Below are 25,883 nucleotides of genomic sequence, written 5' to 3'. Positions count from 1 at the left end.
GTGGGGTCAATGGGTCGCAGACTTCAGGCAGATATTGCATGCAAAGGATTATCGACCAAATGCTGAACATGAGTGCTTAATTTGGTAATTTGATGAATCTGTCCCATTACTTATGTAGAGCACTGTATTTTCCACTCCATGATGTGTGAGATGTGATTTCGAGGATATGGGCATATTTGGGTGGCACATGCATCTAACTGGAGAAAACAATCACAAATTCACAGACAGAAACTCACACACACACAAACATCTTCAAGCATTCATGCGTACACCCCTTCACATATATCCCACATTCATATGCACACACAAACACACACACACACACACACATACACACACACCTGTGGACAGGTATAGTATTTGTTTATACTATGTGTGAGAGAGAGAGAGAGTGTGAGAGAGTGAGGAAGCCAGTCTCAGAGAGCCATAAATAAAACATGGGGGAGGTGGTGGAAGCTCCAGAGTCAGTGGTGTGTGTGCTGACGTGCTGGCGTGCAGGCCGGGATGTCACTCCGTTGGCAGGCAACCCGTCATTGAAAACGTCCTTATTCTTTGAAGGCCTGTCATTTTTAATGCATCAGAGATGGGAGCTGTGGCAGAAGTCTCATTCGCCTCGCATCACACACAGAGGAGGAAAATGGAGTTCAAATTAACATCCTTACTGACCCAAAAACGAATATTCATCCATTTCTTACACACAGAGAGGCCTCTGCGCTCTCACTTATAGTCGTAATTGCTCCTGTATTTCAATAATGCCTTTAGGCAGGGTTGGTTTATTTGAAATATTAAAACAATACTTTTTTCCAAGTGGACTCAAGGTCAACTATTGCAGGACATTCATAATAGATAATGTTTTGGATGCAGGCTATCTGTACAAGCTGCCTTGCCTGCATCAGGCCCTTGATCAGACTCCAGGTTAATTATTGTTATCATGCAGTTTGAAATCTTTACATTTTGGAAGCTATTACCCCTTGTACCCCCAGCACCTGCTCACCTATGTTGTAAACCTCATTCTGCACTTATTTTGTACGGGTCCCAATCTTTGACTGTCCTCCTCTGAAAGATGTTGATTAACAAGCGGCTCACAAAACCTAAAGAAAATTAGATGTCAGCACGGGCAGCAGGCCGGGTTTGGGCATTAGTTTGGAAAATGATGGCATGCGCATCTTGTTATTGCCCTTCATTCTGGATGAATAGGCAAAAAAAAATAAACAAATTGATTAAACTGTGTTTTAGGGTATATTATTTTAACACACTTCAATTCAAATACCTTTTTAAGGGGATAACAAACAGATGTTTTTCAGCCATTACCTACTTGTTGTCTGCAGCCTGCCCTCTACTAACCTGCCATTTATTTAGCTGTTTTTCAAACACTCATGACTAAGCTTGATGTCCTTTATCATTGCCATCAGGTTTGGCATGACCTTTTAAACATGTACAGGTGTTACTACAGTAAATTGACAAATAGGATTTTCAATGGGTACAATTCACTTGTGACACAATTGCATTGCCAATAATTCAATGAAAAGTAATAAAGGGCACAATACAATAATACATTGTTTCTAGCCAAGGTCTTACAGTACATCATCATATTTCCAGTATGCATTGGAGGCTTCACCTGATTCTTGTCAATTAATACTGATGCCGATTTACATTTAATTAGATTTTCAAGCTTTACATTGCTATAATTTAACAACAGAGATGGAATCTGGACCACACAAGAGGGAATACATAGTATGCATTCAAAAGTGGAAACAACTGACAACAAACAACTGTATGTTTCCAGGTTCTCCTATAGATGTTCATTTAAAAGAAGAAACACTGGAATATGTTTTTACTAAAGCACGATAGTGCTGGACTACTAGTAAAGGCAATCATCGTTTCAACCTGAATAGGGTGGTCAAAGATCATCTGAAAGTGACGCGTGTAAGATGGAAACAAGCTACCTTGTTTGTGTCGTTTCTTTATCCAACGTCATTGGCTGCCATGTGGCTCTCGTCTCCCTGATAAAACACATACTTTTCCATAGCTGTGTCTGACAGCTGGAGATGAGTGCTCGGTTGAGGGGAAAGAAATAAATCAAAGCATTTGCCATCTTTTTGTGATGATTTGTCTAATTCTCATCTTGGATGTTTGGAGGGGAGGGAAGAGAGAGTGAGTGAGGGTGTATGTGTGTATGTGTGTGTGTGTGTTTGTGTAAGTGTGTTGTGGACCAGCTGCACAGCAAATCTGTTTATTCTGCACAATTTGGCATCAAACACAACAGACTGCTGAGTGCCTGCTACTGCTGTGGTGCCCCATTAAAATGGAATTTATTGCTGCCTTAAGAGCAAGCGCGCATTATATGTTTTTCTCTCTCCTCCCTCGCTTGCTCTCATTTGCACTTCTTCCTCTTCCCCGGCTGGGGTGTTTTTATTTTTTCCCACCGGCAGCTGTCAGACAAGTCGTCAGAATGCCTCATTACAGGTCCAAATGGGCAGGGAGAGTGGGCCGAGAACACCGGCGTGCCCGCCTACCCGTCAGGCTCCCTGGCATCAACGCGTCTCCTGTCACCTGAGAGGATGCCTCAGACGCTTAATTGAAAAGCGTCTGCCATTCCGGCTCTACCTCAGCACCAGCCTCTGTGTCTGTCATTTCAAAGTGGTGACTGACAGACATCATTCCAGCAGGGGAACTTCCATTCCACAAGGTGCAGAGTTAGGAATGGCACAGACAGAAATAAAATGTATAGAGTGGTCAAAGTTCGCTATCTATACCGAGTAATAGAGCATTGTGTCTGTTCTCACTTCCGTCTACATTCTTGAGGTTGTGCCCTGCTGAATTGACCACTGGGAGCGAGCAAAGGGCATACGCTCAATGTAAGACCTCACCAGGGAGAGATTGACATTGGGTGTTTACTAAACCGCAAACACAGTGGTTTCGAAACCCTCATTACTCATTACTCATTACTCAGGTTTACTGGGAAGCTTGCTATGCTTGTGCTGCAGACTTAGTGTGAAGACAAAAGGAGGTAGGCCACTGCAGACAAGGGGGAAACATCAGAAGGCACTTTTATCGGTGTGGCTATTTTCAATGGTTTCTGACCGAATATCTGCTGGTTGTGGAGCTTGCATTAAAGATCAATATGAATGCTCAAATTTCAGCTCATATTGCAGTCAAGAACATGCGAGTAAACAGTTGACATGTTGGTCCGTTTTTCCAGCTTATGTTTGAGGTAGAGTGGGATAACTCATTGAATAACACACTTCTATCTTTCACCTTTTTTGGGACTGCACTCTCAGCCAGGTAAGGACCGCTTTAGCAGGGATCTCTTTACAGAGGAGAGGAGGGAGAGAGAGAGAGAGAGAGAGAGAGAGAGAGAGAGAGAGAGAGAGAGAGAGAGAGAGAGAGAGAGAGAGAGAGAGAGAGAGAGAGAGAGAGAGAGAGAGAGAGAGAGAGAGAGAGAGAGAAAATGAAAGAACTCAGATGTGAACTCAGCCCTCTGATTTGCTCCAGCAGAACACAGCTACCCTCAACCAATGATAAATTCATATTTAATGGCCGCCAGTATAGTTGAAAAGGGAGGGGCATTCTTTCATTATCGCCTTTTCCCCCTGCTGCTTTACTGAGATAATTGATTTCTCGGCGGTAACAAGGTATCGACCATGCATGGGAGCTGGCGAGGACGAGGGGTTCGATTTAGAGAAGGGGGTGGAGAGGGGGCAGAGAGTGGGAATGTCGAAGTCTAACTAGTGGTACAGGCATTTCTTACTCAGGCAGAGACATCATTATCTTTGGTTTGCACTCACTGAGTTTGAGAGAGTGGAGGAGTGTTGGGTGAATACTATGTATTGATGTATAATCTACATTTTGGTATAGCATTGTAGCAATTAACAGAGAACTGGACTTAAGTTGTACGTTTCTTTGAGATGATTTGGACATGAAATTGAAAAGATGATAAAACAGGGGACAATGTTTTGGGTAAAAAAATTCTAGCAGTTAGTGGTTAGTGACAGTGACTATATAAACAGAAGTGTGGATTAAAGTCTGTCCATGTCCATAGACTCCTTTCAGGGTTATGTGATTTTGTCATTTGGGTGAACTATCACTTTCACTGAATCACATTTGAATGTACATCACATTAAACCCTCATTCCTAAAGTACTATACAAATGGTAACTGCTGAGCTTTGGGGGATCAGTAAATTATGGAAATTAGCTCTGTGATCTTATCAAATGGTTAACCTTTTCACGTTATCAGTACTTGTATTATATATATTATTGGAGGGTAATTAGGTGGTCTGTGGTAAGGTATTGACTTGACATCTCTGAGACGTTGACATTACAGAGAGACTGCCAGGGTATTGACTTGATCCTTCGGCTACAACCTGAAGCTAGAAATGTTCCAATTGCCTTTCGGCCATTATAAGGCCAGAGCTTGACACCTATTGAGTTGATCTTAATCAATACCAACAGTGCACAACAATTGTACAATGTATTTATTCTCCATTTCAAGTCATGTTGTAGTTGTTATTTTTTGTTATACTCCACAGTTCTATGTGCTTTATAAAGAGAGGCATTTAGGAATCAGTGTTGTATATGTTTATGACAATGTCATTTATTTAAGAGCTTTTAATTGGACTAGTTACTTATTTGGTCTCGGTAATCCCTCAGCATGGCAACGTTCTATCACTGCACACAAGGCCTTCTGGGATACGCAGTGAGCTAAGGAGCCAGCTGTTTAATGTTTGCTGAGTGTATGCTACTTCATGATACAGTACAAATAAACATAGAATTCCCGAAACACAGGCAGTTCAGTCCACAAGGGACCTTATTTCTGGGTTATAAACTATTATTTATAATATTGATTTGAAATTCAAACATTTAAAGTATCTTTTCTGTAGGCGCATGTGAAGAGGAAACACCATCAGGCTCCAATAATAGATTAATTTAGAAGAAGACGATGCAATATATACAGTATTTTTTCCCACATTGAAAAACTATCTAAAGGTCCTTTTGTATGGTCAAAGACCTGTTTTGAATGAGGCCATCAAAATGTGTGTCAATGGGTTCAGTCTTGCTTTGTGTAATATATTAATCTACAAAGTCTATTGTGTGGACAAGACTGTTGCTCTAAGCTGTATAAATGACTTGTTCTTTATTCTTAATGCTGGACCTCATTTAACGCTCATTCAACCTATGAGATTATGATGATTATCTAGTTGGCTGCAATGAGCCAAACTACATTACTATTCTGCCATGTCTAGGAATAGCTCACAGAAGTCTTTCTTACACCAGGTTTTCATTCAGTGGGACATATCATGGCTGCCAATGAACACCAGCGTTCTATTCAAAAGAGTAGAATTAGCCAAATCATGGTTCTAGATCACGTATGTGAGTTAGCATACTGACAACATGCTGTACAATGGTTAGATCCAACCAAACACTTGAAGTGAAGCATTCCAAACGCCTTGAAGCATTCCAGCCGTTCCGATATCCACAATATCGGCACGGCTACCTCATCACGTTTACTTGCAAAATGTATGTTACTTACCACTGACATTGTATATTTCGTATAAAATAATAAATACATGTATCTACTGTATATGCCCTAACACACACTTCTGGATATTTGTTCAATAATGAGAACATAGCTAAACCAAGGCAGGGAGTTTGGACAATAAATGAAAAATGTATGGTATGTTTTTGTCATCCCTACTTTGCTATACTTGGAACTGACTAGCTAGCTCAACAGCTGACCAGCTAGCAATTTGTTTGCTAGCAACGGTGATAGTTTTGATCTATATTGGCAGAGGGGTGAAACCAAAACAACCTTTTCGCAACAGCAGAATTATTTTATTACAACGTGTCACATGACGTCCGTGGGCGCCCGTGGAGGCTCTAGTGTGAACGGGCTGTTTAGTCAACACTTACTGATAATAATAATCAGAATCAGGACGGCTGAGCGGTTGAGAGGCTAGGAAATTGCGCTGGAGAGTGGGAATAAGAGTGAGCACACACAACTGCGTGATTAGGAAGCCGGGGCAATATTATAAAGAGGAGTTTGTTTGAAGTTAACAACGGTCTGTTTTTAATTATAAAAAAGAATTACGCTTCATCAGAATGGAACGGCGGATTTACATACAAGAGGAGGGAGAGCGAGAGAAGTGCAGGGATGGAGTTCAAATGAGATAGGCCTAGAGAGCACGTTGTCTGGTCATCCACTGTTGAAGTCTGCCTTGGCTGACCAGCCCGTTTGCGATTGCTGATGTTCTTTTAAATGATGATTTTGGCAAGCCTAAGGTTTTGGATATGTTTCAGATTTTTCATCCGAATCAGGGCTTCCTTGACTTGGTTTCTGCCTGCCTGCCTGCCTACCTGCCTGCCAGCCAGCCTGCCTGCCCATCTGCCTACCCTACCTGTCTACCTGTCCTGCCAGCCCTGTCTCCCTGCCTGCCTGCCCTGTCTACCTGCCCTGCTAACCTACCCTGCTTGCCATTCCATCCAGCTACTCCGTTTCCCCCCTGTTCCTTCATTAAAACCTGATTCTTTTATATACGGGTCCTGCACTTGGGTTCCTTAGCTCTGACCCTAACACCAATATGTACACAAATACCATCAAATCAGAGCTGAAAAATCTCTACTTCAACCTCATAGTAATTGTTTGATTTCAAATCCAAACTTTTGGAGTGTAGGGCCAAAAGAGAAAATGCTTCACTGTCCCATTACTTACACAGGGCACTGTACTGTATGAATGAGCAATAGACTATAAACGCTGCACTCAGATTAGCTTTATCTGTTCTTCACACAAGAAAACATGAGTTGTGCGCAATACTGACAATAGGGCAGCTCTTGGAGATATTATTTCCACCTATGGCATTGCAAAAATGGCTTTCTCAATTCTTATGAAACCACTGTCTGAATATTTAGCCTTCTATGATATTAACACAGATTTGTTTACTTTGATGTCCAAGAGAGCAGTGATGGCATCTTGTTATGAAATTAATAAGCTATCACAATTAGCAATTTATCCACACATTCATGATTGAAATATAATTAATCAAAAATAAATAGAGTACAGTTAACAAATGTGTACCATTATCCATACACAAAAAACACAAAGCACAAATAGAATTAACTACAACAGTAGATGAGTTTCAACTTAATTTAGTTCTGAGGGTTTATTATTTCAACACAAATGGATGTTTTACTGAACCCTTCCAGCTGGAAGACAACTACACTACAAGTAAAGTTAGGTAGCTACTCTTATTTCAATTAAATGCATAGCTGGTTCGCATGGCATGTGCCACAAAAAAAGAATTCAAGATAAGTTGACTATTATATACTGTATGTTAAAGATTCTCTAGGGACTGATGCTAAAGTTTGATGATGGTTCTATGCATTTTGCTTGTAGCCGTCCAGCCATTCCAAATCCTCATACTGGTAATCACACAAGGCATGTTCTCTATTAGAGGGTGACATCAGGCTCGGAATCTTCCGGGCACTGCTACAGGAATGAAATATAAAAGTTAGGACAGGTGACGTGCACCGGTACAGGCCAGTACAGGAAGGATTCTAACCTGTGACACATGCTTCTTTTTTTTTTACTAGGCTACTGAAATATGAAGAAGGATAAATAATCAGGGGGGACGGGACATGGAGTGGACGTGTGTGTTTGTATGTAACCAGCTGGTGTATGTTTTTGTTTTCACTGGAGCAACCTGTCCCTTCTATAGCTGTTCTTGATCTCTGCAGGTTACACCTTTGTCCATGCCACCCCTAGTCTTCTGTGTTGCCTTGCATTTGTGACTGCACAGACTGATTTGTGTTTCCACGTATACACCATGTACTCTACGACACAATGCATGCATGATGATGCCTGACATGTTGTTAGATAACTACGTTTACATTTCCTTACATGAAACCATATGGATAACTTAGATGTATGTTGTAAGGAAATAAAGCGGGAGAAATGGTATGAACAATGTAGAACAATGTTGTAGTAAGACTGTTTATCTGACATAACATTGCATTACTGATTTATATCTGTAAGTAATTGGACATTTAGGATTAGGGACATTTACGGTCACAATGACAATGGCCACAGACCTCTTCAAATTTCGGAGAATGCGTAAGTAATTTATAAAAATGTTTACAACACTGTTAAGAAGCTTACTATTTGGTCATTTTTTGAACCTTTTTTAGAATTTGTGTACCTGTGGAGTGATTGAAGCAAGACCACTTTTCTCCAAATTGCACATTGTCACGCTCATCATGACCAATTGTGGTCCAAGTCTCCACCGGTCAAATCAAGCCTTCCTGTTTGCTGTCACAAAATGTTAGAAAAGAAGCATTGCACTGTAGAATGCTGCATATCAAACAAAACAAATTCCTCATGATTATCTGCACCCTGTCCATACTGAAAGACATCGTTGAAAGACCATTAGTTTTTGTTTTCCTGGAACATTTCTTTTTAAAGCCACAGGAAAAAAAGTGCCACTTTCAGCTCCACCAAAAAAGCACATACTGTAGAATCATAGCTGAGTGGAAACCCATAACGCTGAACAGACCCGTTGAAGAAGACCAGTGTGGTGGCTGATAAGTTGTTCGATGCAGCTCCCAGGTACATTATCTACATGAAAACCAAAAAAGACATGAATACAGCATTGCAACACTAAGCTCACACTCATTGCTAACATTCTTTGTTACTCTTTACTTTAAATAATTATATGACAAACCACCCTCATTGCAGTGCTCTGCACTGACTAGCAGTTCCAATTCTAATGCCTACTACGGCTGATACACATCTGCTCCATCGCAACCATGGCCTCTATATGGTTGTGTGTATTTCACTTATAGAATGAAACTGACTTCTAGATGCCCTCCTTTGTATATACACTAACAAACTCAACGTCTTGTACAGACACTTCACGAAAGTAAAGTTTACTGACGACATAGAAGATGAGGCTCAGATGCTGCACAATAGTAGTGAAGAGCAAATCCTTCAAATCCAACAACTCAAGTAAACCTATGAGCTCCACATTTGCCTCAATCTAGCAAAACAGCCAGTCCTCAATAGAGAGCAGGCAGAGAAGCTTAGCTGTTTGTCTAGGAACCTTCAAGGACAGGGGGGCTCCACTTCAAGAACACAACAGTTTCAACAGAGCACCTGTAGAGGCTTTGGCATCAGACTCTCAAGACTGAAATGTACTGAATGACTCAACAGTTGACAGAATGTAGAACCTAGGCTATAGCCTACACATGGATAACACATTGCTTTTCAGTCATAGATCTTTCTTCTCGATTCCACCAAAGATAACCATGTTGTACCTGTTTATAAAAGAAAATGCTGAGCCATATAGATTTGTATTCAAATTATTTTAAAATTGTATATGACAGCGTCAGGCTTTCATTGCACAGGGTTGTTATTGCTACATGATTGATAATGCATTTGTTGCATGGACCGGACACCACTATAAGGCGGTACCAGCATGGTGCATCCTGGACTTAATTTCTGATACCAGTGCATCCAGCTTGTCACCTGTACAGGTGTTGTACAATCCCCTGATAGACATCTTGTTTTCTTTCATCCTTCTGAATACTGTTCTAACAGATACCCCCAACAAATTTGCAATGTAAGACACAGGCAATCCCAATTCAAGGAGATGACCAAGATACTCTTCTGACAGTATTAGTCTTGGACGTCCAGCCCCAGGTCTCCTTTGCACCTGCACCACAGTGGATGGCTGTTGGGCTTGTCTGTATGTCCCTATCAAGTTGTGTAGCACTGTCAACACATCTGTAATCTCCTGGGGCATTTGAATGTGCGTAGATAAGGCACTTAAAAAATCCATCTCCTGGCTGCAGATGAAATCAAGATAGTCTATATCCAGGAGCCTTTGTTGGAGAACATGTGTCAGGTGTGAATGTAATCTCTCCAATACGTGACATTTTAACAACTCCTGTAGGTGAGTAGGGTAGCCTGTAAGGTAATGCAACTTGTTGAAATAGGGGAAATGATAGAGGCTTCGTGCTGTAAGCAATTATTAAAATAAACTACCCCCCTTTTGCAGACACCTTGGAGGTCCATACGTAACACACTGCAGAACGTAAACAAAATTGGAGACAGGTACTCCTCATTTTTGGAGACAGACGTCAGAGTTATGATTGCTGGCAAAAGAGAGATGTTCAGTAAATGTCCATACAGTATACATATATAATAGTCAACTTATCTTGAATTATTTTTTGTAGCACATGCCATGCGAACTAGCTATGTATTTAATTTAAATAAGAGTTGCATTCTAACTCTCCAGCTATCTGTTGCTCTCCAGCTTCAGCAAAACGTCCATTTGCGTTGAAAGAATAAACCCTCAGAACTAAATTAAGTTGAAACTCATCTGCTGTTGGGAAATCAGTTGGTAGAGCATGGTGTTAACAACGCTAAGGTTGTGGGTTTTAGAGCAATTATTCACAAATCATTTAGCATTTTTACAAATACAAATCAAGAGGTGTTTGTTTGTGGATCGTGAATTACAAATACAAGTCAAGGTGTTTGTTTGTGGATAGTGAATTCTATTTGTGCTTTGTGTTTCTTGTTTACAGATCATGGTACACATTTGTTAATTTATTTACGGTAATATTGGCAATAATCTATCTTCAAACATATCCTCATAACAATCATATTTGCACATTTCAAAACCTTTTCTGGTAACACATTACATTAAGGTCACATTTGTAAAGGATTTATAAATGGTTTATAATGAGTTAATAAATCAGTTATAACCAGATTATTCAATTATAAAAATATTTACAAACAGTTATAAAACTGATTAGTTTAGATTGTTCCATATTCACTTGGTGCTTGCCAAATAGGGAGCTTGCAATCAGAAACCAGGTATTAATGCTTCATAAAATCACCCTGATGTGAAATCATGTTGACACATCTTCACATACAGTACAATGTGAAGATCTTCCAGAGTACAGTACAGCTGTCACCATGTTTTTTTAACCATGGCCCTTCACAGATTTTATTTGTTGATATATCTATCCACTACTTACCTCTTCTCTGCATTCACTGATGTGTGGTTAGTGCTCTGAGTTGGTTTGGGTATATCAATGAGTAGACCACATTGATAATTAAGTCACGTGAGTACTCTTCTATCCTGTGTACCCTCTGACCATATAAGAGGTACCAATATTTATAACTGATGAAATGTCACACCCTTAACCATTTATTAATGAGTTATCAACATTTGTAACTGATAAAATGTGACCTTAATGTAAAGTGTAACACCCTTGATCATTTATGAAAGACTTACCCACATTTATGAATGGGTTACCAATATTTCCAACTGATGAAATGTGACCTTAATGTAAAGTGTAACACTGGTGACCATTTATGAATGAGTTACTAACATGAATTATTGAGTTACAAACATTTGTAACTAAGCATAATTAACATCTAAAATAAGTTACTCCAAGGAATGTAGACTTGCCTTTCATAAGCAATTATGAACAGTAATGGCATGTTTATAGGGGACATCAAGTAAAGTGATCCAACAATGCATGATTCATAATAAGTAGTCATAAACGCATAATTCACATCAATTGTTTATTCATGATTATCTATACTATAGTAATGACAGAGATGGCATTCACTTTTAACAAAACAAAACCCAACAACAAACTGCAGCAAGGCTACTGGCCTGCTATAGATGAAAATAGGTGAAACACACCTTTCAATAGTTTGAAAGCTGTGTTTCACATTGGAATCAATTTACAGGCTTGCTACAGGTGATAGTGGCTAACTAGCTACTACCGAGACTGTGTTCCAAAATGCGTTCTTGCACCAAGTACGTTATACGCTCTAGATAGAGTGCAAAATCGCATTTCGGAACACAGCCCTAGTCTCAAAGTGAGGCGGAGGAGTTGCTGTATGTCAACAACAGATGGTGCAATACTGGCCATATTCACGTGAAGGAAAGCGTCTGTAGCCCGGACACTAAACTTTTGGACTTTTGCACAAGGCACAAAAACATGTCCGGTAACAAAAGGGTAAAATAAAGGTATAGGGCAACAGGGTAAACAACTAGGTACAGGGACACAGACTGGCAGACAGGGTACTCACACATGGACAGAGAGAATCTCCGACAAGGACATGGGGGAACACACAGGCTATACTATATAACAAACACAGGACAGGACAAACAGGTGATCGGAATACTGGTGATTGGAGAGCACTGGCACCGGACCGCCAGAGGAGGGCACCAGAGTCACCAGAACAGCAACCTCAGGCGTGACACAAAACTTAAATCCAATAGAATAGTCTTTACTTTAAATAAAGGTACAGTACACAGGTAGGCAGTCAATGGGTAGGCAGATAATCCAGGAAGGGGGTAGACAAAGCAGGGTTCGGTACACAGGTAGGCAGTTCAAAAAGGCAGGCAGATAATCCGATCGACAATCGGATTATTATTATTATTATTATTATTATTGGGATCGACAATCACATAGACGGGAAACACACAAGGGCAGGTGGTGAAGTGTCTGAAACGAGGGACAAGGTGAGGAACAAAACAGATAATTACACACATCCGGTGTAAAAACTTTCCCACCTGTGCAACCACTATGCAACAATTGCAAATAATATCGCATTATTTCACATCAGGGTTAGTTTTCGAAGCATTTATAAGTGCATTTATAAAGCATTGATAACTGGCTCCTGATTGCAAGGTCCCTATTTGGCAAACATCAAGTGAATATACATCAGTCTAAACTAATGACTTATAACTGTTTGTAAATGGTTTATGATTGAATAATAAACTGATTATAAGTGACTTATTAACTAATTATTTATAAACCCTTTACAAATGTGACCTTAATGTAAAGTGTTACAGTTTCTTGATTAATTCCTCTATATGCTTGTTGCAAAAACATTTGCAAACTTGATCAAAGTTGCCTGGATGAGGGTAGGAGGTCCCAGGGAGCTGAATAAACCTATGAATTCAATCTTTTTAAAACAAACAATCAAGCAATGCTGTATTTGCCATAGCAATCAGAGATAGGTTAAGAATGTGTTATTTTTGCATAGCCCCCCAAAGAAGTAAGAGCCGTGGTTTGCCGCCCCTGGAGCAGTTAGGGGAGACAACACACACACGCGGAGCACTGGGTCAGCTGGAGTTCGGCGCCCCTGGCGCAGTTAGAGGCAGTTATGTGCCACCCTTGGTTCACTGGCTCACACCCTCCCAGGGTGGGGATCGAACCAGGGGATCAAACCAGCAACCTTGCTGGTCGGTCACTCTAACCTCAAAGTTACCTGCTGCCCCTTTTTTGACGGGTATCTTGTGGATGTAAATCGGGATGGCAAAAATCAACTTACCATGGATGTTGCTGCTGTACGAGTGGTCTGAGGCGCTCATTAATTTAAGAGCATTTTCAAGTGCAACGTTCGTAACAGGGGAAATAGCCACAAAAATAACGATACTCTTACAAGGCACTAATGTAGCTTTTGGGAAACAAAATCCAGGACTGGTTCCAAGATTCTTGCCAAGATTAGATTGTTAGAGTACAAGAATGTGCATTCAACAAGATACATCCATCACACAACCAATGTACAACTGTTGTTCTATGTCAGGCTGGTTGTGAGTGACAGCCTTAGACGTTGATTCTGAACAGAAGGAAAAAATATGGGTACAGTACTTTGACAGTGTTTCATAAATGGTGCAATTGCATCCCCTTGTGGATGAAAATCAAAACCGGAGGATTAAAGGATATAATATTAAAGCACAGAATACTCAGGTGTTTCAAGTAGGTCACATCGAAATACAGCAATTAGAAATAAAGCCAAGCATACGGCATAAGAAGCAAAACAACAACAACAAAAGCAGAAGAAAGACTGGAGTGAATGAGAGTGAGTTACATTAGCCTATGAAACCTTTGCTGCTGTCCTTTAAATTGATGTTCAGGTTGGCTGGTTAAGTAATTCAAACACCATCTTGCCATGGACTGATGAAGACATGCAGAGGTTCATTGCCCCGAGGAAATAAAAGGACCATCTTTCTCAGGAAATTGAAAATGCTGCGCAGCAAAGACTTAATTGGATTTGGATGTGTAGATTATGGTGTTATATCAGCCACCTATTCCTCTACACCTATATAGAAAACAAAGCTCATTTCATTAGTAAGGTCATGGCTAGCACTTGTGATTCAGATTCCTTAACTTGTGTGTTTTGTTATTTATTAATTGATCTAATATAATGATAACCCAATGTATAACATAAAATGTATTGTAGGAGCTCTTGAAGCCACCATCTGGAGTTGTTTGACCTAATGAGACAATAGGTGACAGGCCCTACTGTGACATCCTGCCACGTGACCAACATCCTGTCACGCGACCAACAAATACTAGTGTGTAAAATATTTTATAAATATGCAAACAACAGAATGTGTTCCTTGTTTCTTTACTTGTAAACAGAAAAAGAGGCACAAAGTTGCTTCAGTTGAAGTGGAAGAAAAGGAGAAATGGATAAAGAAGTTAAAGAGGGCTCTTCATCCATCCATCCAATTCCACCCTACATTTCCCAACATAATACCCCCACCATCTCCCTTCCTTCCTCCTCCTCCCTGACAGCTCTCTCCCCCTCATCCTCCACGGCCCCTCTCTTGTTAATTGCCCCTCACACCCCTACTCTGATGAGGATTGCTAGCTATCAATTTCTATGAATCCTACCTTTGATGCAGTCTCTTGCTGAAGCACCAACATATTTATGTTGCTTCTTTTTTAATCCACAGATGGCAAATTTCTGATGGTTGATATGGACCTGACTAATCCCTGGAATAGAAACGTTTACATCCATGAAGAAACCAATTAAACTGACCCACGATGTAAACGAATGATGAGTTGATAACATTGTAATTTCACTTAGTACATGGCTATATGCAAAAGCAGAAGAAAGACTGGAGTGAATGAGAGTGAGTTACATTAGCGTATGAAACCTTTGCTGCTGTCCTTTAAATTGATGTTGAGGTTGGCTGGTTAAGTAATTCAAACACCATCTTGCCATGGACTGATGAAGACGTGCAGAGGTTCATTGCCCCGAGGAAATAAAAGATTGCATCACTCTGCAAAAAAAATAGAAAATGAGTAGGCCTACATGTAGCTATGTTAAAGGCCCACGCCAGCCAGTTTAGCTTCCTGGCTTCTCTTGAAAAAAATACTCAAACAACTGGCACCGAGTAATGACATCACACCACATGCACATAGGCTGCACACTGCTGTTGCGGTTGGAAGCCCATTGGTTTCAATGTAGTCGTCATTCACAGACTTATTTGGGAAAGTAACGCTAGGTATAGCTAAGAGCAATTGTCAATCAAATGTGTTGAAAGGTTGCTTGACTTAGTCTCAAAAGACCTGCATGACTTGAATCATTGTGCAGTAACATAACTAATGTGGGCCTCATTTAACCCGATGCATACAAATTACATCGGCAATACGTATTAGAGAGCACTTGCTCATTGGCCTGAGTGCTACTACGGGCAGCAGTAAATCCTGCTGTAATGGCCAACAGTCTAACACAAACGTTGACTACCATGATATCCTGCAAGTTATTAGCCAACATAGATCAGGCAGTTCAGCAGAAATAAAGACATACCTTGAAATAAAGAATGACATTAATTCTATTCATATATATATCTGCAAAATGTGCTGTATCTGTTGATGGGGGTTGTTGTAGCTTGCTAGCTAACTAGATCTGTGTGATGATTCACAGCTGAAAATACATTTAAATGTTTCCAACACAGAGTAGGTTGACTATTAATATTATACATAGCAGAGATTGTGGGTTATTTAAGTGATTACCCAGCAAACACAGTATGTAACAGCAACCTTGAAGTTGAAGTGTCAAAGTTAGTGCCAACATAACCTAATGACTACCTTCTGTTAACGTATCCTTGTGGTGGCATAAAGGTTGACAATGTCTAATGCAATGTGTAAATCACACACCTGAATCAAGCTGATCCTTGGGCTCACTGCACGCTGGTTGTGACAAGGGAGCCTCCTGACTTGACTCACACATTCACTGATGGTGCAGGTGTCAAATCTTGCATACAGCAGAAGAGGGTGCGGCAAAATGCAAGGTCACAGAACGGTCAGGTCTGAAAAGGCAACTATTTTCAAATAAATACTGAATTATTCGCCTTAAGTCTGTTCTTTCCATCTGGCTACAAGCAAACATTTACCAACACCAAAGTTATGTAGCCTGTTGTGTTACACTATGCTATTGGTCCCACAAACACTGGAATTGGAAGTCCTACATTGTCAACTTTGTCCATTATCACTACATGTCAGTGTGGGTGATTGATGCATACTACTATGACTCAATGACAGACAAAGGTTTTGTGATAGTTCATGAATTCAGCTCCATTTATCATGTATATTTGGCTAGAGAGAATAAGTTAAACTAGAAAAATAAGTTCCAGAAGAAACTTTATGGGCTTGCAAAGTCTTATTTTGGTAGTGGAAAAGGTTTAAAGATGTATTGATAGATAGATTTGCTGTTGAAAGAACGTGAGATAGTCTTATTATGATAGTGGATGAAGGTAGAGATGGTTTGGTTGGATAGAATATTAGATAGATAGACAGACAGACAGACAGACAGACAGACAGACAGACAGACAGACAGACAGACAGACAGATAGACAGATAGACAAATAGACAAATAGACAAATAGACAAATAGACAGATAGACAGATAGATAGATAGGATGAGCCAGGTAGTTCAGTGGAGTGGGTCGAGAGTTGGTTAGTTGAGTGGTAGAGTTGGTTGGTTAACCAGATGGGAGTTTCTAGAGTTAAAAAAAGCTTAATAGTTTAAAAGGTTTAATAGGTATCAGAAAGCTTTTATCAGGGTTGATGAATATTTTCTGGGTAGTAGAAAGAAAGTGAGATAGGTTGGTGGATTAGATGGATGAATGGATAGGTGAGAGAGGGGAGGTATAGAAAGATCAAAACAATTAAGTGGTTAATCAGTATGGATTATACTGAGTGAAGCAGTAGTGACTGTTGAAAGGAAGAAAAGATGATGTTTGGTAGTTGAAAGGTTAGATAGATAAGGTTGGAATGTTAGAAGGTCATAGATAGGAAGGATAAGCCTGGGGTAGTTCAGTGGAGTGGGTAGAGCCTGGGGTAGTTCAGTGGAGTGGGTAGAGCCTGGGGTAGTTCAGTGGAGTGGGTAGAGGGTTGAGTGGTATAAAATCCCACCACAAAATGCCCCATGCCCCTCTCCCCCTCCCTCCCCTGCCAAATGCCCCTCTCCTCTTCCCTCCCCTGCTAAATGCTCCTCTCCCCCTCCTTCCCCTGCTAAATACCCCTCTCCCCCTCCCTCCCCTGCTAAATACCCCTCTCCCCCTCCCTCCCCTGCTCTTCTGTCTGTATTTGTATGTGGATCTTTTTATTATTAGAATCCATTCATGTTAACAGTGACATTTCTATCATCACCATATGCCTCTCTCCCCAGTAGCATCCAAAAATATGAAAGCCTGTACAGTTTCCATGGAGAGGTGCATATAGACCAGAGACGTAGTAACTTTGTACTTTAATGCTCTAACCCCATCTAGTGCACAAAGTTAGTACTAGCCCGTTTTCAGCTACATTCATTCTGATATGATCCATTCAGGCCCCCTCAGGCATGTGTGTTTTTTTCTAAATCAATGTTTGCAGTTTTACATCCTCAATGCAGCTTTTAAAATGCAGAATGTGTAGTATGTAAAGTCTGAATTCTGAACCAGTGGTTCTTCCTCTAATATGGAGCTTCAGACCTGCTTCTATTCCTCCTCCAGGCCTCTGACTGCCAAGGCCATCTCCAGCCTAAAGCCCAGGAGGCTGGACTCTTTCAGTGGCCTCAGCAGCAACAGGGACCAGCTGGAGCTCCAGAGAGCCAGAGGACAGAGAAGGGGGCCCAGAGTGGACAACCAACTGCTAAAGTATTCGGTTTGATCTAATAGTCTCATATATGGTCTTATATTCAAACTTGTCCCCATTTAGCAGATTGATTACATAGTTTAGAGTCCATGCATCATGTTCAGCTTGGTCTACAGGACATTTATCCCTGTAAGTACTGATGGCCTCTTCTCTAAAGGTTTCCCAACATTGGTGACACCTGTTACCTGAACGCCACCCTGCAGTGCCTCCTGAGCCTCAATCCTTTTATGGATGAAAGACTCTGTCAAGAGGAGCTCTGGAGGCCCTCCACGTCCTCCACACTGCTGAGGTAGAGTAGACAAGGAGTCAATAGCACTGGCATTGGCACGCACACACACACACACACACACACACACAATGAACAGATCAGAAATGATAGGTAAGAAAAGAAAGCCATTTACAAGTATTGGGATGGGTCTTGTATGCTTTGGCAGTTCGATGTTCAGTTTCAAAGCAGAAGGTGTAAAATGATAAACCATCTACCCCATTAGCATGGGGCGGGGTTCAGCTCTGTTGGGGAATCTAACAGTTAGAGAATCTATCAGAGTAATTGTTTTTCTTTTAAATAAAACGTTACTAATTTCAGTTTGTATTGTATTTCTACGTATAATTTCATCAAACGCTCCTGCAAATTACCTTAATAAATTATGACTGCTGACCAGCCGTGTCTTTATTTGGCCACAAGTGTTCATGAACTGAATAACATTCATACAGTCATGCTAGGATTCAGGGATATCCACCAGAAAACCAATGATTCTGTGTCCGTTGCTGCATTGTTGTTTGATTCACCACCGAAGACCACAGTGGAAATGTGTTTTTAGTTAATCCACTGTATATCAAATACAAATATATTTGATCACGCTCGAAAAATAACTAAAATAGCTTTATGTACTAGTCTCCTATGGAGCTTCCAGTACAAACGTGTTATGTTTGTCCCCAGACAGCTTAATTGTCATGATATTATTTGATTATGACGCATTCACTTTACCACTTTACCAACTACATTATTGTGACGTCATAATATATTTGTGCATATATCTATGCAAATAATAATCAACAACATTCAGAAATGCTGTATCTATCTAAGAGTATACACACACGTTGTAACCTACTTATATTTCCCTAAAGTTTTCTCTTCAGAGCGCGGAAACAGCTCGTCCGGATTCCGGAGTGCGCTTCGTGTTGGCATCAATAGACCGGCCGTGGCTATGTGACCGGACCCTCCAGTCACCATGTTAGCCGTTGTAACCGACTACTTGGGCATCCGCATGCCCCGTCTGCAGCAGTCGTCTCCGGAGCTTGGTTTCGACGCGGTCATCGGTTTCAAGTTGGTGGTTTGTGTCCTCTCCACGCTCATGCTCCTGTGCTGGTTGATACACCTATGGAAAAATGGCACCGCGCGCCCGGCAATCGAGGTAAAGTGGCGTCATTATTGTTATGTAACGGAATTAGCGGAAAGCACCGTGGGGCTCCGTGGTTGTGTATTTCAAAGGCTAATCCATACATTCCCATTTTTCTATTTGAACAGGAGGAAATCGTCAATGAGACTAACATGTAAGTTCCATAAATTTCTCATAATTCATTGTTAAACTAAAATGGTTTGATAATAACATGAACAGAATGATGAGAATGAGAGCCATGTTTGTGTCCTCCTGCAGAGAGCTGCTGAAGGAGTTCATGGAGCAAAGCGTCACGCTCTACAATGACTGCCTGCAGCGACTGGACAAGATGCTGGACAACAAGGAGTTTCAGCTGGCTGCTCACTGGTACTCCTCCTCTGACTCCTCCTCTGACTCCCCGCCCCGCTTCAGTTGCCCCTCCTCCTTTGGTCAGCCGTCCAGGTCCTGCTCCAAGACGCCCTCTAGAACCTGTCGCCCTAAGAACAGAAGAGTCAGGAACAGGTCTCCAGGCGTGCCACAACCTTCCCAGACAGGAAGTGATGCCAGGCAGCATGACTCCAGCACCTATCACAGTTCCTCTGAGAACACGCCCTCTGACCTTCTGCTGCCTCTGGAGTTCCATGACCCTGACAACCAGCACAAACATCTAGCCCTGACAACTAACCTCCACCTCTCTCTCAAACAGAGCCCTGAATGTAGCCCTACCCCCAGACCTGGCAAGGAGGTCATGCAGCGGACGCGTGGCGCCCCAGAGGCTCGACGCCCCCTGAAGTCCAGCCAGAGTGCTGTGCGGCATCGCTGGAGGCTGGCTTTTCTGATGGTCTGCATTGTCAGGAGGCTCCTCCCCGCCAGACTCCGAGGCCCCTGCCACGCCGCCACGCACCCTCTGGCCAGGAGATCCATCATCAGGAAGACCGCCAGCCTCCTGGCCTTCTGCCCGCGTGCCAACTCTCCGTGCCAGCCTGTCACCACAGCAACAGAGGGCAAGCCCATCATGATGTTCATGCAGGCCGCGTCCGTCCCCTTCATCTCCCAGGAGACCAGAGAGAAGCTGGAGTCGCACATCAGACGCAAACTCAGCCAGCGGCTCTGGGGCTTTCCCCGGCTCGTCACCAGGTATGTAGGAGACCTGGCGCCCCTGCTGGCCAAGACGGGTAGCACGGGAGACAGCAGGATCATGGGTCATGTGGCCAACTCTGTGGCGTTCTCTCGGTGGAACAGCCGGCTGAACCAGAGCAGACCAGACCCCATCCTGAACACAAACCCTGATTCTGACCTGAACACGGCCACCCTGTCCCACCCGGCTGATATTGGTGACACCCCCCCCTCCCAAGGGCCGACCCCCCCATCCCAGGGACCCAGGCAGCCTATCAAGGCGGTTCCCTCCGCCAGCCAGCCTATCAGGAGGTCTGCCATTCCCCTCAGGAGGAGGGACACAGTGTGGTTTGTGAACCAGGAAGCTCTGAGGCGTGTGGAGCAGAACCTGGTCTTGAAACGCCTGCAGCACCTACAGGGAGAACTCACCCCATCTCTGGATCATCTACAGCACCTCCAGACAGAACCTACCCCATCTCTGGACCAGTCCTGCCACCCAGCCAGCCAGCCTATCAGGCAGGTTGTCTCTGCCAGCCAGCCTATCAGGAGGCCTGCTGCTCCCCTCAAGAGGAGGAACACAGTGTCGTTTATGAACCAGGAAGCTCTGAGGCGTGTGGAGCAGAGCCTGGTCTTAAAATGGCTGCAGCACCTACAGGGAGAACTCACCCCATCTCAGGTCCACCTATAGACCGGACCCACCCCATCTCAGGTCCAGTGGACCCCCACCACACATCCTCACGGCCCCACACTGCTTCTCAGGAGAGCGGAGAGCGCATGAGTCTGACATTCAGTTTTAACCACTGATTCTATGCACCGGATACCTCTGAGTTTCTGTTGAGTTTCTGCTGCTATTCTGTGCCAACTTATGCTATTATTATTCTTTTTTCTTTTCTATGATTATTATTATTGCATTGCACTGTTAATTGTTATTGTTGATTGTTGCCTTGAGGAGTAGCTTGCCCTAAAGCATTTCATTACGCTTTATCTTACATACTGTGTAAATTACAAATAAAATTTGATTTGATTTGATATTTTATAGCATTGTAAATAGCTGCGACTCCTTCCATCACACATTACAGAAGTGCCGCCTTGACTGTAAACAAAGCTGTGCCTCAGCAGTGGATACAGCCATGTTAGCTCCCCATTTCTGGATCAATCCTCCCACCCAGCCAAGGCTGAAGGTGTTTGTTTAAGTCACATGTGTGTGTGTTTATGTCATGTGTCGTCTTTATTATCAACAAAACCTGAGGTGTACTGTCACTATTGTAACTTCGCAACGAGGTGCATGGTCCTTTGGTCTTTTAGCTTGATTCTATTATATTTGTCCCTTCAACACTCCTCCCTCCACCGTCCTTTCTTCCAACCTCCTCTCCACCATCCGTGCCTCCTCCATCCTTCCCTTATATATATCTATGCCAATAATAATCAACAACATTTAGAAATGCTGTATCTATCTTAGAGTATACACACACGTTGTAACCTACTTATATTTTGTTCGAAATTATTTTTCTAAAAACAGTTTATTATTGCTATAAGAAAAATACATTACTGCAGTGTGCTAAATTTACTAATGTGATGGCCTGTTGATAAATGAGAGATGAATCAAGCATTAGTCCCATAGTATGTTGGATTAATACATGGAGAGGTTAAGACAGGTCATCAAGAAAGATGTTGCAACACACGCTTACACAAAGAGCTATAGTGGAAAAGTACCAGGCTAGGGAGGACATACCAGAGTAGGTATCTTATCTCTAACAGGGTGCTGACTCCGCAGATGGGACGAATCGTGTGACCAGCCCATGAACAACAAGGGATGGAGCCAAGTCTAAACCACGGTTCCTCCCCAACCAAATAGCCAATCACAATCATTTTGTTTACTGTAAATTCTTTGTTTGACTGTTTGAATGCATCAATTTTTGGAGGGTTGGTTACAGATTAACAGCTTGCTGACTGTGATTTTCTTCGCCTAGAACTAAGCCTAGAATTCTGACATATAAATAAATAGCTAAAAGTAAGAAGTAGTTTGTCTTCTCCTTCAAATAAAGAACACGTTTTCACAAATTCCCTAAAGTTTTCTCTTTAGATCGCGGAAACAGCTCGTCCGGATTCCGGAGTGCGCTTCGTGTTGGCATCAATAGACCGGCCGTGGCTATGTGACCGGACCCTCCAGTCACCATGTTAGCCGTTGTAACCGACTACTTGGGCATCCGCATGCCCCGTCTGCTGCAGTCGTCTCCGGAGCTTGGTTTCGACGCGGTCATCGGTTTCAAGTTGGTGGTTTGTGTCCTCTCCACGCTCGTGCTCCTGTGCTGGTTGATACACCTATGGAAAAATGGCACCGCACGCTCGGCAATCGAGGTAAAGCGTCGTCATTATTGTTATGTAACGGAATTAGCGGAAAGCACCGTGGGGCTCCGTGGTAGTGTATTTCAAAGGCTAATCCATACATTCCCATTTTTCTATTTGAACAGGAGGAAATCGTCAATGAGACTAACATGTAAGTTCCATAAATTTGTCATAATTCATTGCTAAACTAAAATGGTTTGATAATAACATGAACAGAATGATGACAATGAGAGCCATGTTTGTGTCCTCCTGCAGAGAGCTGCTGAAGGAGCGACTGGACAAGATGCTGGACAACAAGGAGTTTCAGCTGGCTGCTCACCTGTACTCCTCCTCTCACTCCTCCTCTGACTCCTCGCCCCGCTTCAGTTGCCCCTCCTCCTTTGGTCAGCCGTCCAGGTCCTGCTCCCAGACGCCCTCTAGAACCTGTCGCCCTAAGAACAGAAGAGTCAGGAACAGGTCTCCAGTCGTGCCACGACCCTCCCAGACAGGAAGTGATGCCTGGCAGCATGACTCCAGCACCTATCACAGTTCCTCTGAGAACACGCTCTCTGACCTTCTGCTGCCTCTGGAGTTCCATGACCCTGACCCTGACAACCAACACAAACATCTAGCCATGACAACAAACCCCCACCTCTCTCTCAAACAGAGCCCTGAACGTAGCCCTACCCCCAGACCAGGCGGGGAGGTCATGCAGCGGAGGCGTGGCGCCCCAGATACTCGGCGCCCCCTGGAGTCCAGCCAGAGTGCTGTGCGGCGTCGCTGGAGGCTGGCTGTTCTGATGGTCTGCATCGTCAGGAGGCTCCTCCCCGCCAGACTCCGAGGCCCCTGCCACGCCGCCACGCACCCTCTGGCCAGAAGATCCATCGTCAGGAAGACCGCCAGCCTCTTGGCCTTCTGTCCACGTGCCAACTCTCCATGCCAGCCTGTCACCACAGCAACAGAGGGCAAGCCCATCATGGTGTTCATGCAGGCCACGTCCGTCCCCTTCATCTCCCAGGAGACCAGAGAGAGGCTGGAGTCGCACATCAGACGCAAACTCAGCCAGCGGCTCTGGGGCTTTCCCTGGCTCGTCACCAGGTATGTAGGAGACCTGGCGCCCCTGCTGGCCAAGACGGGTAGCATGGGAGACAGCAGGATCATGGGTCATGTGACCGACTCTCTGGCATTCTCTCGGTGGAACAGCCAGCTGAACCAGAGCAGACCAGACCCCATCCTGAACACAAACTTTGAGTCTGACCTGAACACGGCCACCCTGTCCCACCCGGCTGATATTGGTGACACCCCCTCCTCCCAAGGGCCGACCCCCCCGTCCCAGGGACCCAGGCAGCCTATCAAGGCGGTTCCCTCCGCCAGTCAGCCTATCAGGAGGTCTGCCGTTCCCCTCAGGAGGAGGGACACAGTGTCGTTTATGAACCAGGAAGCTCTGAGGTGTGTGGAGCAGAACCTGGTCTTGAAACGCCTGCAGCACCTACAGGGAGAACTCACCCCATCTCTGGACCAGTCCTGCCACCCAGCCAGCCAGCCTATCAGGAGGTCTGCCGTTCCCCTCAAGAGGAGGAACACAGTGTAGTTTATGAACCAGGAAGCTCTGAGGCGTGTGGAGCAGAGCCTGGTCTTAAAATGGCTGCAGCACCTACAGGGAGAACTCACCCCATCTCAGGTCCACCTATAGACCGGACCCACCCCATCTCAGGTCCAGTGGACCCCCACCACACATCCTCACAGCCCCACACTGCCTCTCAGGAGAGCGGAGAGCACATGAGTCTGACATTCAGTTTTAACCACTGATCCTATACACCAGATACCTCTGAGACAGAGAAAGTTGAGTATCTGCAGCTATTCTGTGCCAACTTATGCTATTGTTATTGTTGATTGTTGCCTTGAGGAGTAGCTTGCCCTAAAGCATTTCATTACGCTGTATCTTACATACTGTGTAAATTACAAATAAAAATTTGATTTGATTTGATATTTTATAGCATTGTAAATAGCTGCGACTCCTTCCATCACACATTACAGAAGTGCCGCCTCGACGAGCCGTGCCTCAGTAGTGGATACAGCCATGTTAGCTGACCAATGACAGTACAGATCACCAGTTAGCATAAACTTCATGCAATGTCACTCAAATGCAATGGCGTCACCAACACATATATCAGGGGAGGTAGAAATTGGAGGACAGGCTCATTGTAATGCATGGAATTGAATAAGGAATGGTATCAAACATGTAAATAACAACAAACAACATCCTTTGTGTTGCAATCTTGCCTTTGCTCAAGATACTCAGACACTGAAGTTGAATAACAACATTCACCCCCCGCCGTCTCTTAATAACATGAACTATTTAAACCTTCATGTCTGAACATGAATACCCAACAACATGGGGGTCAACCTCTTTCACTTCCTGTTTAACAGCATAGAAACCATGTGGGAGTAACTGTATCTATTAGCTGACAAAACTACTTGTTGAGGTACGTGTTAATTTGCAGCTAACGTGGTATAGTGGCAGTGTCTGCCTGATTTGACTGACCTACATCACAGCATAGTCGACAGAGTTACCATGGTTACAATGGGACAGACAAACTTTTCAGGCTCAAACTTTAAAGTCATGGCTATTCAACATAACAATCAATGATTTTAAATGTTCTTAGTTTTCATTAGTTATGATTGTATGACAGCAAAGGAGTTGAGTGTGCCGTATTTATTACATTTGGCAGTTTAGCTGGTTTAGCCAGTCACATTTATTACGAAATAAAACAGGTGTTTATTATACTTTTGTTGACACAAAACTGTGCACATAGACTCACCGAACACTTTATTAGGAACCCTATACTAATACTGGGTAGGGCCTCCCTTTATTAGGAACACTATACTAATACTGGGTAGGGCCTCCCTTTGCTCTCAAAACAGCCTCAATTCTTTGTGGCATTGATTCCACAAGATGTTGGAAACATTCCTTTGAGATTCTGGTCCATGATGACATGATTGCATCACACAATTCCTGCAGAATTTTCAGGTGCACTTTCAAGCTGTGAATCTCCCGTTCTACCACATCCCAAAGGTGTTCTATTGGATTCAGATCCGGTGACTGGGAAG

General features: G+C 43.0%; 1 protein-coding gene across 1 annotated transcript; it reads left to right on the top strand.

Annotated features, from left to right (window-relative positions):
• Positions 1 to 22,382: 22,382 nt before the first annotated feature.
• Positions 22,383 to 24,744, top strand: LOC310803392 (uncharacterized protein). The gene is made up of 3 exons (XM_083668133.1): positions 22,383 to 22,805; positions 22,919 to 22,944; positions 23,049 to 24,744. The coding sequence occupies exons 1-3, from the start codon at positions 22,623 to 22,625 to the stop codon at positions 24,361 to 24,363; spliced, it is 1,524 nt and encodes a 507-aa protein (XP_083524259.1). The 5' UTR covers positions 22,383 to 22,622; the 3' UTR covers positions 24,364 to 24,744.
• The last annotated feature ends 1,139 nt before the right edge of the window (positions 24,745 to 25,883 follow it).

This window comes from Argentina silus (genome assembly GCF_951799395.1).
Source record: "Argentina silus genome assembly, chromosome: 4".
NCBI lineage: Eukaryota > Metazoa > Chordata > Actinopteri > Argentiniformes > Argentinidae > Argentina > Argentina silus.
The sequence above is the reverse complement of the archived record's forward strand: the minus strand, read 5'-3'. Positions and strand labels throughout refer to the sequence as shown.

Bases quoted from the DNA above. Each gene is read 5' to 3' on its own strand.
- LOC310803392 (XM_083668133.1), top strand. From the start codon at position 22,623: ATGTTAGCCGTTGTAACCGACTACTTGGGCATCCGCATGCCCCGTCTG. The intron at 22,806-22,918 runs GTAAAGCGTCGT...CTATTTGAACAG, and splicing joins CCGCACGCTCGGCAATCGAG to GAGGAAATCGTCAATGAGAC. The intron at 22,945-23,048 runs GTAAGTTCCATA...GTCCTCCTGCAG, and splicing joins ATCGTCAATGAGACTAACAT to AGAGCTGCTGAAGGAGCGAC.